The sequence below is a fragment of the Grammomys surdaster genome, unplaced genomic scaffold, assembly GCF_004785775.1.
Source record: "Grammomys surdaster isolate TR1022 unplaced genomic scaffold, NIH_TR_1.0 211, whole genome shotgun sequence".
In the NCBI taxonomy this organism is placed as follows: Eukaryota; Metazoa; Chordata; class Mammalia; order Rodentia; family Muridae; genus Grammomys; species Grammomys surdaster.
In genome coordinates this window covers 5,721,427-5,737,950 of record NW_021604656.1, presented here as the reverse complement: position 1 = coordinate 5,737,950, position 16,524 = coordinate 5,721,427, and the positions used below count along the sequence as shown (strand labels likewise).

The 16,524-nt window shown below is 41.3% G+C and overlaps 1 protein-coding gene across 4 annotated transcripts in view; it reads right to left on the bottom strand.

Annotated features, from left to right (window-relative positions):
* Positions 1-745: 745 nt before the first annotated feature.
* Positions 746-16,524, bottom strand: part of Smad5 (SMAD family member 5) — a 31,064-nt gene continuing 15,285 nt past the window's right edge. For 3 of the 4 annotated variants that reach the window (XM_028772054.1, XM_028772056.1, XM_028772055.1), the window contains 5 exons: positions 14,892-15,143; positions 13,872-13,991; positions 10,048-10,269; positions 7,047-7,303; positions 746-5,870 (listed from right to left, as the gene is read on the bottom strand). In XM_028772054.1, coding sequence (XP_028627887.1) covers positions 5,727-5,870; positions 7,047-7,303; positions 10,048-10,269; positions 13,872-13,991; positions 14,892-15,143 — 995 coding nt within the window. In that variant the 3' untranslated portion in view covers positions 746-5,726. The remainder of the gene's footprint in view (positions 5,871-7,046; positions 7,304-10,047; positions 10,270-13,871; positions 13,992-14,891; positions 15,144-16,524) is intronic. The other variant, XM_028772057.1, reaches the window with a different exon arrangement.

The following is a 16,524-nucleotide window of genomic DNA, read 5'->3' as shown; positions in this document are numbered from 1 at the left end:
GGAGAAAGGGAGAAAGAGAGAAAGAGAGAGAGAAAGAGAGAAAGGGAGAAAGGGAGAAAGGGAGAAAGAAAGGGAGACAAAATGAAAAAGAAGAGCATAGCTGGGCCAGAGGGTTAGGGCACATGCTGCCATATCTGGAGACCCGAGTTTGATCCATGGAATCCACATGGACAAAAAAGAACCCCTAGTCATTTTCTGATCTAGACAGCACAACATGATAGCCAATACACACAGATTAACAAAATAAAAAACTTAAAAAAAATAAAAAAGACGTAGACCATCAACAGTTTACCAACCATGGTCAAGATCAAATAGTATTAAAAATAACTGCTTTATATCAAAGTAACAAAATTTAATAGATAATTTTAACAAGTTATTTTATACCAAGCAATAATCTAAATACTTTCTTTGTAATGTTTCATTTTATTTTCCTATGAAGGAAGTCTTTATTTTATAAATGCAAAAAAAAAAAAAAAAATGAGGCTCAGAGTGTTTTACTCATCCTGCCTAAGAGCACAGAGTCATAAGGCCCAGAACTCAAGCACTGCCTGGTACATGCTATACTACAGAGTGTATAGCCAGCTTTGCTAAGCAAGGCCCCTCACCTAGAAATGAGACCTAGGAAAGACTTAGTGATTAAACTAAAGCAGCCCAGGTTCTGCCTCAGTCTCTGCCTCCTCAGATCACCACTATGTGAACCACAGAGGAAGGCAAAGTATAAGAAAATAAACAAAGAGAGACACGGTAAGCAGATTTTGAGGTTTATTAAAACAAAGTATTAGCAAACGATATGCAAAAACAAATTTCTTAAGAATTATGGCTTTGAGAAGCACAATACAGTAAAACCTAATACATGTTATAAGTATCAAAAGGCAGCAGAGCGGAAGCACGCTGCTAGTGTAGTCTTCTACGACGTGAACAGAAGCAGACCCAATCCACAGCAGACCTGCAGTGTAGCCATCCATGTGCTTGGCATCGCCCACATGTGAAGCCCCTGCATCACCCACGTGTGAAGCCTCTTCTGGGAGACGGCAGACAGGTGGACACAAGCACCCGCTCTCTGTATGACATTCTTAGCTGAATTAAGAAAGTACAATTAAACCGCAGCTCTACCAGCCGTGGTGGAGTACACTGCCCAACCGTCATGCCTAAGGCTCCCTATGCTTCAGCGCCTCTCTGAGAAGGCGAAGCAGCAGCTCCACCGACAGTAGCACGAGAGCACGGCGCTCTACAAGACCTCTCAAAGAGCTTGGGACTCTGCCCTAACTGGAGTGTTGTAGCTGACACCAGTTCACAGCGAGAAAGGCATGACTATGGCAGGGAGGGGAGAGGGCAAGCATGTGCCCACTGCACACAAAAAATTTAACTTTTTAAAAAGAGTAATAACTTCAAAAAAACCCTTAAAGGATAACTATTTATGCCGATTTAAAAACAAAGTTATCTGGACAAGGAGTACGCCAGTCGCTTCTCTTCTGAGGACAGTCTGCTCTAGGACTCTTTGCTGGGGAAGAGGTCACTAACTAAACAGCAACTGTCACCAGTTCAATGTATTAACATACATTCTTGTTTCTAAACACATCACTGTGAATCTCCTTTCACATCGTCATCCTGGCATATCATCCAGTTGTAGGTGGTCAATTTCAGTACAGGTGTAACCTGAGTTCTGTGCAGTGCTGGGCACCAAACACTGGGCTTTACGCCTACTAAGTGCTCTAGCATTGACTTATAGCCCTAGACAGGGAGATGAGCAAGGCCTGATGACACGCTTAAATACTGCTATCCTTCCTCTCAGCACACTGGAATCCACTTAAGTCCACAGAACTGTCCAAGTTGTCCATCAAATAGAATTCTGTTAGTGTAGAACCAAAGCCTTAAATTTCACTTCCCATAAATGTATTATTTTAACAAGAAAAACTTGTAAGAACTGGTATCTTCCAAAGGGGAAGATCCTACTGCTGTGAGAGAAATACCCACCTAACTGGAGATTCCTTTAAAAAAAGATGTTCTCGCTACTATCTAAGGCCACCTATAAACCACCAATATTTAGCTGTGTTTATACTGAGAACAAACATTTCTCCTGAGACCCCAGATAGCAGAGGATTTACTTGGCAGGACAAAGAAAGGTTCAGACAAAGCTAACAGATCTAAAACCAAACCATCACCAGGGGCTGAATTTTAAAAATCATCAGAGGTCACTGTACTCAGCAGTACAAGCTTGCAATCCCAGAACTCCAGAGGCAGAGGCAAGAGAATTACTTCAAGTTTGAGGCTGGCCTACAGAGTAATTTCCAGGCCAGTCAGGACTGTACAGAGAGTGTGTCTCAAAACAACAAAAACAACTTTTTAAAGTAATAAAAAATAATATTTTTGAGAGTCTTCAGGAAGCAAAGAGACAGGACTTTAAGAGAGGCCAGTGACAGGGACCCAAGTACTGCTAGCCAAATGAGCAGACAAGGTGTGAAGACACAGAGCTGAGCCGCTTGTGCTCTCTGCACAGAAGCACCAATGACACCACTGACAGGCATGCCCTGGACCAGTAAGACTTCATTTCTTCATCCACTCTCTCCTCACAAAGGCACTACTGGCAGGGGACGGAAATCTCCGACAGTCCTCTCAGGCAGTATGGAGAATGCGAGGTAACCCCCAAGTCTTACTCTTACAGTTCATTTCACATTGCAACATTACTGTCACTCACGTCCCCAAAGGGTGTCCAGTTTGCAAATGTTATGAAAATGGCACATCTCCTCTCTGCATCATTAGGGTAGCCTGTTGAAGTGTTATATTTAGCAATCTTACTACTGGTTTCACCTTAGCAACTTAGCCACGTCTACGACTACTTCTCTTATACCAGAAACCATGAAACATAGAAAGGGGGAGGGGAGGATTCATACCCTGTTCTATTTGTTTGCTATTTTACTTTTCTTTTTTCTTTTTTTCCCTCCAAGACAGTTTCTCTGTGTAGAAGTTGTTCTGTAGACCAGGCTAGCCTCAAACAGAGACCTGCTTGCCTCTGCTTCCAGAGTGCTGGAATTAAAGGCATGTGACACCATTACCCAGCTTTTACTATTTTAAAACTGATTTCCTCTTCCAATTTTCTCTAATTCTGGAAGGCCCACAGCATGCCTACTTACAGCCCTTAAATTCAGTTTGGTGACAGCAGCAGGTCATCATGCTACCCTGAAGGTATACTAGTCAAATGTACCTCTTGGTCCTGCTTTTTCTAGCCAGCAACTTGTTGCTGTAACTCATTGCTGAGATTTTGATTCTTCCATTTGCACAATTTATCAAACTGATGGCGATCTTTATTATTTGCAAATCTATCTTTTTCCCTGGCAGATATTAATGTATTTTGGATGCTAAAATGTGATTGCTGAACTAGGGATGTGTCATTGAGTCGGCAGAGTCCTTACCTAGCATGTGTGAAGTCTGACACTAATCCTTAGGATGACAGAAGCCGGGTATGATGGTGAATGTCCCTCATCCTAGCACTTCAGAGGCAGAGACGGAGGGTGGCGAGCTCAAACAGCTCAGCACACTCAGGGCCAGCATGCGCTCCATGACAGCCATCTCAGAGAGGCACTGTACCAGCACTGCACTGGTCTGGTAGCCCACAGACGTATGTATATCCTCAGACAGCACAGAAGCCAGAAGAATACACAGTCTCCATTTACAGAGTGTACAACAGTTGTGGAACAGGTTGGGATTTCCCCATGAAACTAAGAACAACTAAGAGCTTCAGTCCTGCCATGGTACAGATAGCAGATCACACAGGACTCTACAAGCCTGAGGCCCGTGATATGATGACTGGAGAAACAACATGTAACCCACTGCTGAAAAAAGGTACAAGCAAGCCACGTGTTTCCAGGCATCACTAAAGCTCACAGACATGTACCACCTGTCATTCAACTCGAGATATATTCCTACAAACTTGTTCTTAAAGGCTGCCATGAGCCTGCTAAATACACAATGAGCAGTGTCTGCACTCCAGTATAAAGTGGACATCCCTCTGTCATGGGGCTGACACACTCATACTATGGAATACTTATGTTTACAGCTCAAGCTACTGAAGGCCAGCAAGGCACCCCCTCTGAAGGAGCAAAGCCACCCAATGGCTGCACTCTGAAAGGCAATAAATAATGACACAGAAAACAAAAGGAATCATCTCTTCCCCCACCAAAAGCTGTGTTCCTCATAAAGGCAAGAAGGGCACTGTAAAAAGTCAAACCAAAATAACTTTCAGCAGAAGAACAAAGTAGTTCTGTATATTTTCAAAAGGCACCAGAAAATAAAATTTCTCACTCTGATAGGCAAATTAAGCCTTTTTCTTTATCAAAGTAGTGTCTTCATTCCCAGGCCATAACTGTCTACCTGACTGCTCCCTAGAAAGTGGTTACAAGTCCTAAGGTCAAGGCACAGTGAACCAAATGTGTGTCTTAAGATTGTTCAAATCCGACAGTGTTCTGGAGATTAGCATCCATGTAGGTTCTAAAAGGATAAAAAAAAGAGGCAGAGCATTGATGCAGAGAGACAGGCCTACACTCTTTGCCTTATGACATTTGATATAAACTATCCCAACCTTCACTGTGATTCATTTATACCAACAGCCTCACTCTTGGGCCAACCAAAGAGCCTCTGATGGCTATACTGCATAGGTCCTCATATGACAAGTCTGGTACACAGCAAAGCTATTCGTACATGATCTTTCAATATCAGTAACACTTATAACATTGTAGTGTGTTAACAGGCACCTTAGCTAGAGCTATAGATAACAACGTTATAAACTAAATGAAATGTAAAGGCTAGAAAGGCAGCACAGCTCCCAGCTGTCATCTAAAGGCAGTGTTGTCCAAAGGAGAGCCAAGAAGCAGAGAGGGCCTCAGACCCCGTCACCTCCAGCACTTTACCAGAGGCTACACTAAGACAGTCACCCATAAAAGTGCAAAATGAAAAGATTAATACACAGTAAAGTTAGAGTTCTTGACATATGGGCCCAAAGCAGCAACCAAAGCTGAACGCAGCCACGGAGCACACAGTAACTAGCTGTTAAATAGGAATTCTGACAAACGTGAGTAAATGACAAATACTTGAGATTTTAAAAAAGGAAATGTTTTACAAAAGATATACAGCATGAAGTCCCATTATACTGACGAACACTTAGCTATATTAAATGTAAATGTATGGCATCCAGAAATCGACCACCTTGCTTTCACTGAACACCATGTTAGGATTGCAGTATCCTTCAAATAAGATTCAATAGTTTCCTTTAAGCCCCTACTTTAAGTTTTTGCAAAACAATATATGCTTTTTCAAAGGTGGCAGGACAAAGAAATTCCCAGAGGAATATCGTCTTCTACTTCCCACAATATATGCTCTCTTAAAGGATAAAATTTCATTATGTGATGTACTGCTTTGTAAAAAATTATCAAATAAAAAAACTGTTGGGACAATAAGCAGAAGCACGTTCCAGTTGAAGATCAATGCTAAGCTTTTCAACAGGGGCAGAATACTTTACATTGTTGATAGTACTTTTGAAAGTTAATCACAATGAACACGAATACAAACAAATGTAATATCATCATAAAATACAAATGTGTTGGTCACAATTACGTAGAAAAAATAAGCCATAATATCTGTTTTTCCATGTCAGCTCACAGTATCTGTACTGGAAATTCCTCTAAAATTAAAACAAGTCCACTAAAAATAGAGTTGAAAAGAATACTTCTGCACTATGAGACAGAAGAAATGGGGTTCAGCGGAGAGCCCATCTGTGTCAGGACTTTATCCAGCCACTGCAGAGGCCCATGGAGGTGAATCTCTATCCAGCATGGTGTACTGGTGACGTCCTGTCGGTGGTACTCCGCTCCCCAACCCTGGAAATGAATAGACAGCAAAGCAAATCCCTCTTGAACAGTCAACCGTCTCCACCAACTTCAACAATAAAAAGCTTAACTGTAGAAACACATAAGAAACCCATACTTAAACTGAACAACTACAGAAAACAGTAAGCATTCAACACGGGGTCAAAAACACAGTTGTACTGTCCAAGGCTACACACCTCAACAACTAACAGAATTCCTCTGATTCAGACCCATGGGGCTAAGAACATGTTTAAATGTTACAAAGGGCCCAGAGTATGACCTTTCACAGCTAAATCATGCTGTGCTGGGATACACACTCTCATCAAGTAAATGTTTGTTTTTATCTGATTCGACAGTGTGAACACTGACCAATCCATACCATGTAGTTTACTGTATGAAGAACAGCAAGCCATTATCCCTAAAGGTAAGAAATTAACCAGATAAAGTAAGCTTCAGATAAAAACTGAAAAAATGTGTGTGTTTTTTTAAATTTTTATTTTCCTGATTTATCAAGTTCTTTGTCTCTCTGATTATAGTGGCTCTGCTCCAGGGAAACTAGGGGGACAGAGGAAAGAGAAATAGGGCAGGCAGGGAAACTGGACAATAAAAAACCCACACTTCAAAAGAGGGAGAGAAATTAAATTCAGATCATTGATAAACAGCAAAGAAACTGTGGACTGGGCTTACATGGCAAAACAAAACAAAAGAAAACAAGCCTACAGCTGTTCTTCCTAAACCAGGAGGGAGCAGTTCCAACTGCTGAAACTCACCACTGTGAGTCTCTCAACACAATCTTTACAACGGTCAGTAAAATCAGGCCACGAGAGTGATAGGCTTTATAAATCCTTTGCCACAGGCCTGAGACACAAGTGATAAAGTACTATAAGTTTCCCGCTTCACTGTAATGGAATCTGAGCCAGTCAGAATGCAATGTTAATATTAAATACTTTCTAATAATTTGTCTACCAGATGGAATACTTTGTAAGCCCAATTCTTACCCATGATCAAAATTAATCATGGATATTATGTGTAGATTATAAAATGAATCATATGGTTAAAGTGATAAATTCAAAATTTTCACTTAAATAAATGAAATTGATTCAAAACCACTGATTACCTTTAATAACTGTTTATACCGCATACATACTTACAATGAGTAAAGTCACACTGTAGATCGTGACTACTCACCTTGACAAAGCTCATCCGAATGGTACACATCTTGGTGAGCTCATACACGGCCTCGAACCCATGGTTGACTGACTGAGCCAGAAGCTGAGCAAACTCCTGATTGTTAAAGATTTTGAGACTGCAGCTGCTGGGGATCTTACAGACAGTCGTGGGGTGGAAGCCATGGTGAAAGTTGCAGTTCCTACTCTGAACAAAGATGCTGCTGTCACTGAGACACTCGGCATACACCTCCCCACCAACGTAGTATAGATGAACACCTTAAAGAGACAGGCAACAAGGGAGACAGCTTAGCAAATCATGGTAAGAAGCTAAAGAAGACAGTATTACCCAGAATGCACAGCAAACTCCAGTGTTCAGATCACAACTACCACTAGATGGCCTTCGGCAGCCACAAATAATCGGCACGACTCAGAGCCTCAGACAGTCAAGCGTCAGGCTGGAGTTGGCAGGGTATTATAACTGCCTGACCCCAGGGTTTGTGTTTCCTTTCCCAACCACCATTTGTTTCTCTAGGAAGGAAAAGATGTTCTTTAACATTTCTTTTTATGAGTACTTAAAAAAAACTCATCATAAACGTTATTTAATGAAGTTTTCCACCCTGTTTGCTAACAAAGAAGACCACAGCATTTTAACCATCACCCCCAGAAACCCAGACATACATATGTGACTTCAGATTACAGAAAGCTTTAAAATAGCAGACTTGTCTTACTTTCCTTTTAAAAGCCTTCTTTCCTTCTTCTTCTTCCCTTTGTTTTTTGTTTGTTGTTTGTTTGTTTGTTTGTTTTTTAATGGAACTAGAGCAATGGCTCAAAAGTTGAGAGCACTGGCTGCTCTTACAGAGGACCCATATTGGGTTCCCAGTACCACACGGAGCCTCACAACCTCTAACTTCAGTCCCAGGAGATGTCCCTCTTCTGGCCTCTAAGGGCACTGTATGTATGCAGTACTCAGACACATGTAGGTAAAATACCTATACACACAAAATAATATAACTTTTTAAAGTTTTCTAGAAATATACTTATGAGAAATCAGTTCTAATAGTAAAATTTAAACTTTATTACTAAAAAGCTGACTCACAAAATAGTTTTCCAATATACCTAAGAATTACCTCAAGATTTTCTTCTCCACAGGTAGACAGTGCTACAAATTTGGTATATATCCTTTTAAACCTTTTCACATGCAGCACACATTAAGTTACTGTGGTAGTTTGAATGTTTGGTCCAGGGAGTGGCACCATTAGGAGGTGTGGCCTTGTTGAAGGAAGTGTGTCATTGTAGGAATGGGCTTTTGAGACCCTCCTCCTAGCTAGCTGCCTGAGGACAATCTGTTCCTGGCTTTCTTTGGATGAAAATATAGAACTCTCAGCTCCTTCAGTCCCATGTCTGCTTGGATGTTGCCACGATTCCACTTTGATGATAATGGAATGACTCTGAACCTGTCAGTCAGTCCCAATAAAATGCTGTCCTTATAAGAGTTGCCTTGGTCTTGATGTCTGTTGACAGAAATAAAGCTCTAACTAAGACAGTTATATCTAGGCTCCTACAGAATATGTTTGTGTGCTTTTGGGAATAGGGGGCTTTGCTGTTTTGTTTTGTTTTTTTGTTTTGCTGTTTTGTTTGCTTGCTTGTTTTTTTATAAATGAAACAGGTGTCACAGTCTGTTGCTCAGAAGCACAGTCTTGTCTCACTCACAGGACAGCATGCTGCCAACTGCCATATTCTAGGTAAGAAAGACTACTGACTGCCCTCAATGGACACGCTTCCATTATTGCCTGTGACCACATACAATGCCTACTTTAGCAGGATCTCCATTAATGTAAATCTCTATTCAAATGTAAGTCACAGAATTGTGACAAGATATGGTATTAAAAAACTGTGGCTTGCTTCTGAGTAAACAGAAACGGACTCTGGAATAGGAATCCTGGCAAGTAAGTGAAAACTGATCCAGAGAGATGTCCTTGAATTGTCTCCACTGTAGGAGCACTTGCAGAGCAGCGTATACAGGAGACACAGTTCACAAAAAACGTCAGGGTTAGCTGACAATAGAATCAATAAAAACAGTTCAAATGTTTTGTTTGTTTGTTTGAGGTGTTTTTGTTTGTTTGAAGACGGTCTTGCTCTCCATAGCCCGGGTTGCCTTAGCCTCCCCAATGCTGGGATTACAGGTGTAAACCACTGCACCTGGCTTCAGATTATTTTTCTGAATCTCACCTATAAAAAAACCTACCACAATTATTGTTATCTGCCATTGCTACCATCTCTGACCAAGACTCAAATCAAAGGAGCACAGAACAGCAGGGTATAAAAGCAAAGCCACTCTTGCTGGAGACATGCAGCATACTCAACTGTGGTGAATACTCTAAGGTGTGACACTGCATCCCATAAAGTATGCAAAGTACTGCCAACTAAGATCCATGGTGGTTTATAAGGAAACTCCAATGCATGAGGTTTTTGGATATTCTTACTCTATTTCTACCCCTAACTCCACTTCCCTTGTACTGTGCTAATCTAACAGGAGAAAACACTCCAAGCACAATAATTTTACATTTCTAATCCCTCTTTAACATGCACATATTTTTCAAAGATTTTATATACATATACATACATATACACACATATATACATATACACACAGAGAGAATGACAGAGACAGACACACAGACAGAGGCATGGAATGTTCCAGTTACTGAGGATACTGCTGTGAACAAGAGAAACTCTTCCCCTTTATGTTCCAGTCAGGCCCTGACTGTGGGGTAAACACTCAAGAAGTAAACAACAGGACTTCAGGTCTTTAGTACTAGAAACAGAAACTGAGCAGGATAAAAAGGAGAGGAGGACTAGTTATATTTTTATGTGATCACATTCTTTAATATTTGCAACTTGAGGCAAAAGCCATGCCTTAAGATTTTTTGGATGTTTCTGGCACCTTCTGCAATGAATTGTATCTAGCCAGTATGGGGGAAAAAAAGATTTAATTCAACTGAATGAAATGACAAGATTACCTTTTCCAATATGTCGCCTAGTGTTTTCAATAGTTGAATTACGATTAACATTTGACAACAATCCCAAGCAGAATCTACTTTTGTTATTTGAAGGGTCTGTGAATCCATCTACTAGTACACTAGTCGACGACGCATGGAAAGCTTCCCCGACACGGTTGTTCAGTTCATAGTAGACAATTGAACACCAGTGTTTGGGCTCTTCATAGGCAACAGGCTGAACATCTGAAAACAGAAAAGAGGTTAATAACTGATTATCTGAAACACCAAGTACTTTTGTATATTTACCATTTGTCCTAACCAAGCATTCTATGACAAAGAAAATAGATACTTCATTTAAATTTCACTGACATTCCTGGCTTAGAGTCCAAGGCTTATCTTGGCCTGCTCAGATAGCTATAGTAAAATCACAGACTGAGTGGCTTCAATTCAAGACAAAACAACAATAGCAAAGCCACCACAATTGTTTCTCACAGTCTGCTCTAGAGGCTCAGCTATCAAGCTATAAGCAGATGTGCTGTCTAGTGTGTGTGTGTGTGTGTGTGTGTGTGTGTGTGTGTGTGTGTGCATATGCTCAAGTGTGAATGCAAGTGTGCAGGTGTGTGCGTGTAGAGATCAGAGGTCAACCTTAGAAGTTGCTTCCTACTTTCTACTTTGTTTTGAGTCAGGGTCTCTCTTGTCTCTGCTTTGCCACATACTCTAGGTTAGCTGACCTTTGAAATTTAGGAAATTCTCCTGCATCTACTTTCCATATCACTGCAGAAGTGCTGTGATTACAGAGATATACATAGTTTTTTGTATGTTGGTTCCAGGGATCTGAAATGAGGTCATCAGGTTTGTCTAAGCAAGTGCTTTTTATACGAGGAGCCAGCTCCCTGGCCTCTGTATCTAATCATGTAAAGACAATTCTATCTCAAAGACCTTAACCTCAGGAATTTATTTAACCCTAATTGTCTCTTAAATGGCCCTATCTCTATGTAGCATTACACTGAAGGTTAGGTCCCAACAAAATCAGAGACTAACAACTAGGTCCATTACTTTTTCACCCCTGTCTCATGTAAATCCTATCTCCCAAGTCCCCAGAGTCTTAGTTCACTCCAGTAAAGATGTACAGTCCATAGGTAACCCAGAGAAAAGTTCTCTCACAGAAAATGCCTCTTTAACTACAACACAGGTGAACTGTGTGTGTGTGCTGTAGAGAGAGGTGTGCTCTAAGCACCCCAGCCCGTGCATGGCTCATCCCCTCATGAAACAATCACCCTCAGGGCCAGCTCTTTTGAGCTTACAACCGACAGCTTAAAATGTCCTGCCTTATAAAAGTCTAACAGTCTCCCTTGCCTTGATCCACCTGTGTCCCCTCAAGCCAAATGAACTGTTCCTGATGGAGGGGACTAACCAGGTCCATACTTCACACCCACACTAATACACTCTCAGATGTAAACAAATCTCCTAAGTGTCTCTACAAACACACTTTCTTATTATTTACAATGTGTAGAAAATGGAAAATCTCTTAAATCTTAAGTTCTTTTTAAAGTAACAGTTCCCCCTTTAATGTAGCAGCAACAGCACCTCAAACAGGTCTACACTAATACAGGCTTTGTCAAGTAAAATTCTTTTCTAACAGCTAAAAATAATTACATCTGTACCTGTAGAATTATTCTAAACAAAAGAATGAACTATAAGTAAGGTTCTAAGCAAACAGAACTGCAGAAAACCTAGTTCCCAGCATTAGGTATGGAGTTAGCTGTGGTTATCATCACAAATACAACGCATGCGCATACACACTGAACTTTAGAATATGTAAATAGCGGCGTCTTTCTGCTCTGTCTGTGGTGTGCTGTAGTGCATGTGTGAGTGACAGAGACAGCCTCAAGACTGACTGATCCTTGCCTTACAGGTCTAAGTGCTGTTTGAGGCAAGGCTCTTAGGCTATTTGCTCCTTGGTTTGGAAGACTAGCTGGCTCTCACACTTGCTGGGATTGTTGAGCCTCCATTTCCCTTGCCCTGGAGGAGTTCAGGGATTGAAAGTGTGCAGTGTGCCTGGCTTCTGTGTGAATGCTGCCCATCTGAACTCAGGCCCCCAGACCTGCATAGCAAGACTTTACTCAGAGACATCTCCGTAGCCCCTAATGTCAGTATCTGATCTGTAACACACTTGTACCAATGTAGGACATTACACAATGGTATGTACCTTATGGAAAAAAAACACCACTAGTCTTTCTTATTTGTCAATGAAAGCATTCTATGTAATACATCTTGCCTCACAGGCAGAATTACAAGCAAGGAGAGCATGCACAATGACAAACAGCAGAGAGTGAGCTCGCAAGGATTTGGGAAACTTGGGATGCTTATGGAGTGCCCCTGAGACACAGTGCTGCTGCTGCTGCCATACAGAGTCTGGAGGTTCCAAAGGTTAAACATGATTAGCATAGAACAGCAATTCTATGCTAATCTATATATTCCCAAATATATGTAGCATGAAGAGAGATGGGACTGTACAAAGAGACTCAAATAACAGCCTACTGTGCAACGGCCAAAAAAGCAGAATGAAGGCAAGTATTTATAAATAGATAAGTGGATAGACAAAACATATAGGTGCCATGCCATAGACTAGAATGTAATCAGCCCTAATAAGAAATAAGATTTGAACATATATTTTGACATGTATAATCCTTGGCAAGGCCACACTAACAAAAAGAAGCAGGATGTGAAGGACAAATAGGTACTGGACGAGTCCACCTACATCAGATGCCCAGACAGGACATAGGTAACTTACTGATGAGTAACTGGGAGAAAGAAAATAGGGAAATTTATAATGGGCACAGTGTGTGCTCAGAAGGATGACAAGTTCTGGAAGCAGACAGTGGCAATGGCCGCAGAGAGCTGAATGCATATTACTGAACTGTACATTCTGACAACAGAGTCCACAAACACATGAAGCAAGCATCTAAAGAACTGAAAGCAGAAACAGATATAATTCTATCCTAATTATTAGAAATTCCAAACTTTCACTCTTAATATGGACAGAACAGTTAGAAAGAAAATAGGCAAGGATACAGAGAGCTGAGCACTGTAACCCAACAGACAGTACACCTTAACTGAAGAGTCACAATCACCACTTGGTTAGACCAGCAGACCTGGGACAGCCTCCGAGAAGTGCTTGCTGCAACTTACACACAGCAGTACAAAGGTGGGAGGAGCACAGCAGCCCCTCAGTGGAGTGCAGGCAAACAAGGGTGGCACACACACGGGAACACTGTTCATCTAAGGAATTAAAACCTGACAAATACAACACACATCCATCTCAGAGTTATCATGCTAAGAGAAAAAAGCCTCGTACCATACCAACGAGTCATTGCAACGAACATCTGCAAGCAAAGATGTGTGGACAAAAGGGTAGGCTGTGGGCCACACTGGAACATACTACAACTTCCACGATGAGATTTTTTTTCTATGTTGTGGGGAGGTTGCAAGGGTAGGAGGACAGGTATAGGAGGGGAAGATGAGTGGGATTGAGTGCATGATGTGAAATTCACGAAGAACAAATAAAAAGTAAAAACCAAACCAAACAAACATAAAACCCCTATATTTTGATCCCAAACTTCATATATTTGCCAAAACCACTAAACTAACTCACATCGATTTTATAGTCAAGGTGCTTTCACAAGTGAGCAAGATCTGGAAAAACTCAGGGGGAGATTATTTACCTAGAGTATGAGGCCCTGGGATGGACTCCTAGCACTGCAAAAAAGTAAAGAAAAGTGGCCAAGAAATTAAAAGAAATAAAAATAATACCAACAAAAATAAAGAGTGAGCACTGTTCTCACCTCTGCTGGATATGCTGGGCATGATCTGAGGAATCATGTTGCTGCTGGTCTCCATAGGCTGGGAATTATCCTGACCCATCTGATCATCCGGTGGCATATAGGCAGGGGGAGGTGTATCAGCTAAGAGCAAGAGAATGAGACACATTAATTCCTCGAAGACTAAGATCTTCATTCTGCCCAAAGCTATTACTCTAAAAGCCTTTTTTAACCTACAAGGCTAACAGCAGGTTCCACTATTGAGCACACACAGATGTAGGACACACACTGCTCAAGAGCAGAAAAGAGCGCACACAGTATCTCCTGCAAACCTATTACAAGCATGTATTAACTCAGACCCTTGGTAATCCAGGATACCAGGGTTAACAATGAAAGTGAACCCAAAGTCAAGTGTTTTGTCTTTAACCTATGTTCAAAGAAACTGCAGCTCCTGCACAGCAATCTGCGGCTGCATATCACCTAGTGCACACAGCACAGGTGATTTACCATATCATCGGCATCACATACTGTGTGTCATTCCAAGTTTGCAGTAACAGTAACAACAGTTATTTTATTCTGTTGCAATGCCCCCAGTAACCATCATGCCCTACAAGATGGCAAGGTAATTCGCTTAGGAAACTGCACATTAATAAAATCTTTGGGCTTCCAACACTCAGAACTATGAATTTTTGCAAATGACTACTTTTCTCAGTAACTATAAAACTGAAGAGAAGCTCTCTTTTGCCCCAAGGTTTATATGGGATATCTTGAGACAAAGCTATGTATGGCACTGAAATCTAAGATGAAATATTCAAATTTGTTTTTGAGACAACTCTTAACAGCAAATAAAACACTTGGACTTAACTCTCCAATTTTCAGATTTTTAAACATAATGGAACTTGAAAAATAAAAATCCAATCCTTGTGGAAATAAATTCTTCAAGACTATGTCATCAACAGCAAGATCTTATGTAATAGTTCACTCAGAAGACCAGCACTTAAAACCTAGTTTTGGAGATCATTTTTTCTATCAGTGAAGTCTTACCTGGGAGTTGAAAAGGACTTCCGGGTCCAGAGCTTGCTGGGGAGTTGGGATATGTGCTACTAGCAGGGGAAGGCGGGTAAGGGCTGTTAGGAGACAAGGGGAAAGGAGTGCTGTTGGGCTGGTGGAAAGACTCGGGAAACGTGGCGTTCTGTGGCATGTGCGGTTCATTGTGGCTCAGGTTCCTGAACTGAACCAGAAGGCTGTGCTGTGGATTGAACTCGTTGTGACGAGGCACTAACACTGGAGGTAAGACTGAAAGAAAAACAAAAAGCAATCAGAAAAACAAGTCACAGCTAATCAGGAACCTTTAAGGGCAGGGATTAAAGCTCACTGTTAGGAGGGGCAGAATCTGGATTTGTATTTACATCATAACCAACCCAAAAAACCTTTAGGTTCGGCCTGAGTGAAGGACTCAGAAGCAGAAAGTTCAAAAGGATGGCATTCTCCATCTATAGCACATAAGTCATTTAAAAAAAAAGCCATAATAAGAAGCATTTAATGCAATTAATGAGAATTCAAAATATGTGCATGCCAGCCAGCAGAGTACCAAATACTGTGATAACAGTAACACCTGAGGATGCCAGGAGTGAAGAGAGGCAGACAGGCTGGGAAGAGACAGTCACGGATCCAGACAGATGTACGATTACAGAGGTTGCTGAGGTCAGTATGTGGAACCCTGAGAACTCCACATTCCCAAAGTTGAACACTTTCAGAGTCAGTGAGGGCCATGTTTAACATTTAGAGAACTGGTAAGGTTTCTTTGACGAAGCAACAAATCTCCAGAGTGAAAAGGCCTTCCCTTCAGTCCTCTAAGTACAACTTCATCTGCAGTCCTTTTCGATTGTTTACTCTAATGACTCGGCCACTGGACTCTCGCAGTTCTCAGTTCTCAGTAGCTGTGTGTGTGAACATTTCCTCTCTGCCCACTCCTCAGATGCTCTCCTTGGGTCCCTCTGGAGAAACGATCCTAGATTTCAAACTAGCTTGGGCAACATAATGTTAAGCACTGGCATACACACTGACTCACCCAGTCGCCCTGACAACCCTGTAAGGTCATTAATAGTAGTATTATCTAGTTGAAGAGAACATTAAATCACAAGATTTTGTAACTTTCCTGAGGTTACAGGTAATAAGTATATATAAAATCAACTCCAGGACTTAAAATCTTAGCCAGCAGATAATATTTTCTAGTCAAATAAATACTGGCACGTCTCAGCTGGCCTTCTTCTCATGCCCATCATACCTTTTATTATCTTTTTCTCTCTGTGACACTTCCTCATTCCACTCTACACTCTGTGCACTCTTGTGTAAGTTAAGACTTAGCTACTTTGTCTGTAACATTACTACAGCCTTTTTGCTGTGGGATGTTGGTGCTTTCTCTATCTCTAACTCTACACAAGAGAATACCAGACTTAGGAAAGCACATATGTCCACGAGTGCTCACCATTCACTGTAACTAGAGTCACCAACAACCTCCTTTATTAGCACAGTACCAGGAGAAGAGGCATCTATTGTCCCTAACTGATCAAGGAGGAACACTAGTTAAGTTAATCCTACCGAGTGAAGCTATCCCTTCCCCAGGAGATGTGTAGACTTGGGACCAAGCATGAGGTTTCTATAGTTTTTCCCATCA